The sequence below is a fragment of the Lolium perenne genome, chromosome 3 (genome assembly GCF_019359855.2).
Source record: "Lolium perenne isolate Kyuss_39 chromosome 3, Kyuss_2.0, whole genome shotgun sequence".
Taxonomy (NCBI): domain Eukaryota; kingdom Viridiplantae; phylum Streptophyta; class Magnoliopsida; order Poales; family Poaceae; genus Lolium; species Lolium perenne.
Genome location: NC_067246.2, coordinates 254,501,445 through 254,504,882, shown reverse-complemented (window position 1 = coordinate 254,504,882; position 3,438 = coordinate 254,501,445). Strand labels below are relative to the sequence as shown.

Here is a 3,438-nt window from a genome sequence, read left to right as displayed (position 1 = left end):
TCTCTCGACGAGATCATAGCCGAAACCTTCGGCACCCCATTGTAACCCGATATTTTCATAATCAAGATCAGACAGGCAGGATGTAAGGGTTTTACCTCATCGAGGGCCCCGAACCTGGGTAAATCGCTCTCCCCGCTTGTTTGATAACCGATGTCTCGTGTCAGCCTACAGGATTCCATCTACCCTAAGCCCCTTACGGAGGGCATTGCCAAGGAGTACCCTCGACACCTAGCGTTCTAATCCAATCCATCTCTACACCAACCAGCGCGAGCATTGGCGGCGAGAGGGACCGAAGTCGGGGTCGGAGGCCGAGTCTCAAGGGGACAAGAGGAACTCTCGAGAGGGGAGGAGAAGGGAGGGAGGAGATGCTGCTGCCCAACCACGGTCGTTGAATCCTTATCTGTAAAGCATAAGTATGTTAACATTGGAGTATATTTGATTGCATGCACTGTTTTCCTCAGCTTCCTAGGCAAACTTTCAAGAGTCCTATCTTTTGGGACGTGTTTGTAGCCTATGCTGATTTTGGGTTTCCCTAGGGCAGGCTTCCTAGGTCCTAGCCCGTTCGGAATAAGCCATGGGCCATTTTGGCACTTTGTTTGGGGCTTGGGTTGCATCAAATGAGCCAAAAAAAAGAACTCCCAGTGATTGGTTGCCTGCAGTCTGGCCCAAATGGCCTTGACGATGCAATGTTAGATGTTTGGTATCATCTTGGCAATGGTTGCAGTCACCTCTTCTCTCTAATGTTGATCTTACCACACTGTCACCACCATCACACACACATCGTTCATAAGCTCTAGAGGAAGATCGATCAAGTTGTGCAATCCTGGAATTTTTGTTTAGGTCACAAGATGCTTCTGTGCCGGGGATTGATCTAGGGTTGAAGGAAGTTATTGTTGTAGGGAGTTGGTTTATCTGTTGGATCTGTCGTCAAAGCACACACAATGAACAAGTCCCTCCAATATTTAAATGCAAATTTTCTATTCTTTCCATAGCTGCAAAGGTCCAGTGGAAACCAATAATTCAGAGACATCAATGGATCAGAGCACCGCCTAGAGTTATCAAGGTTAATGTTGATGGTTCGTTTAATTCAGATTCACATATAGGGTCGACATGCACCATTCTAAGAGATCGTGAAGGTAAATTTATTGCGGCATCTTGGATCTACTTGCCAAACATAGCATCGGCGGCTGAGCCTATGGCCATGAGAGAGGGTCTTGATTTGGCAAATAGATTGGGTTGTAATAACATCTAGGTGGAGTCCGATTCATTAGAGAAGGTGGAGGCTTGCACATGCGAAGCTACTTGATGGGGACAATCGTCGGCCATCTTTGCAGATTGTGTTGATAACTTGATATTGCCTCGTTTATTGGAAGTGTTCATTTTTAGTATTGTCCGAGGGAAGCGAATGGGGGGCTGCTCATGAATTAGCCATGGCATGTTTTATTAGTAAAGTTTTTGTAAGTCGGTCGATGAACCTCCTAATTTTACTCTTGGTATAAACTTATAAACGATGTAACTATTGTTTGCAATCAATAAAAAGCCCGCAACAAAGCCATGTTGTTTCCCTACAAAAAAGAATTGGGTAACATGAGATATCCGTGAAAAATCCCGCATGCATGTACAAATTTACAATCTTATTTTAAACTCTACAGTAACCTAGTATACTATACAGGAAAAGAAAAGAAATGATAGGAGTACACATGCCGTCCACGGGAGGCAAAGCTTGACCGTGACCTCAGACAATCGGGCCATCTCTCACGGCACCCAAGTCGAAAAATATCTGACAGACACGGCCACGGCTAGGATACTTTCTACCTCGAACAAACCTATCTGCGGGCCCACCGGTCACCACTAATGGCGCGCGGCCCCCACCAGTCCACGTCACGCGATGATGACCGTGACGGCTGCACCGTCGGCGCTCCCCTGCCGCAAGCCGCTGCGTCCGGCGGCGGCGCCGCTGAGCACCGCGTCCCGGCAGGTGGGGCAAGAGTCGCGCGAGGCGAGCCAGGTGTCGACGCAGCGGACGTGGAACTCGTGGCCGCAGCGCGGGAGCACGCGCACCTTGTCGCCGTCCTCGAACTCGCCGAGGCAGATGGCGCAGACGTCGTCCGCCGGCGGGGCGGACCCGGCGGCGGCCGCGCACGCGCCGTAGACCTCGATGGGGAGGCTCCTGAGCGCGCGCTTCTTGAGCCCGCCCCGCGACGACGTGGTGGCCTCCTCCGCGCCGCTGGCCTCTCCCGAGGCGGTCCGCGCCCACCGGATGAGGCAGCGCGCCAGCGAGTTGAGCCCCAGCGCGAAGAGGAGCGCGAAGAGCAGCGCCGCCAGGATGATCACCATGTTGGTGTCGAAGCTGGCGTCGCTGCCGCCGCTGCTGCTGCTGAGCGCGCGCTGCCCCTCGTTGTTGGGGCTCGGCGGCGGCTGCGAGCCCGACTGGCCCATGTACCAGCTCAGGGACCTGGCGTGCGCGCCCATGGTGTGAAGGCCGCGGCCCTGCAGCTTCCCTTCTTCTTCCTCGATGAATCAACGATGGAGCACGCTGCGTCGGCAATTATGCACCGGAAGTGCAGGTCTGCCGCCAGTACGAGTAGAAGGACGTGGACGTGGTAGCGGCTGCCCTACTGCTGCTGCAACTACTAATGTCAGTGGCGCGCACGCACGGTGCACTTTATATGCATCCGTTTCGGTTCGGAAAAGTTTGGAGTGGGAGCGAGCTAGAGTGGCGGAGCTTTTCCTGATCTCGAGAGATGGCGCTGGCAAAAATCAAGCTGTAGTGATCTGCCGCGAAATGGGCGGGGGACTTTATACAAAGATCTGGAGCAGGGTGGCTACCCGGTCGCCGGATGTTGGACTGGGGGGCATGGTAGGGGTTTTGGTTCCGGATCACTTTGCGGTGGGTCCTGCACGACGGTCGCGCACGCCATCGCCGGAGAAATATCTCCGCCGGTGCCACGCACTTGTTGGTTGTACGGTTGTGCTGGTTGGTACAAAACTACAAATGGGATAGCCACGCGTGCGCGCTGATGCAAACCTGCCTTTCTTTTGAGTCGGGGTAGCTTGTAGAATAGCCAGCGGCCGCAAAGCCTATGCGTGCTGTTGGACATCATACACGGCCCAAGAGGAAGCAACCAGTCACGACACCACACTAGTACAAAGCTACCTGCACGATAGTATTGCTTTGCAAAGCTCTGCTCGGAGCTGATATATATTTTATTCATGATGCAAGTGAACCTTCTAAGGACATGTACAATTGTAGTAACAGTTAATGGCGTCTAGAGAAAACACTAAATATAGGTGATACAGTACATTATCTCTTACTATCATCTCTATCAATTAATGAAAATCAATTAGTTTTTGTAGGAAAATAGCTTGATAAGAGAAAACACATGATACAATGGAGAACACGTTTTCTTTTACTTTCTAAGGGATTATCCTTTAGCT

At 51.8% G+C, this 3,438-nt stretch overlaps 1 protein-coding gene across 1 annotated transcript; it reads right to left on the bottom strand.

Moving 5' to 3' along the window:
- Nucleotides 1-1,575: 1,575 nt before the first annotated feature.
- On the bottom strand, nt 1,576-2,821 carry LOC127344787 (RING-H2 finger protein ATL74-like). Its single transcript, XM_051371123.2, has one exon. It carries the CDS (start codon nt 2,470-2,472, stop codon nt 1,882-1,884), a length of 591 nt encoding a protein of 196 aa, XP_051227083.1. The 5' UTR covers nt 2,473-2,821; the 3' UTR covers nt 1,576-1,881.
- Between the last annotated feature and the right edge of the window lie 617 nt (nt 2,822-3,438).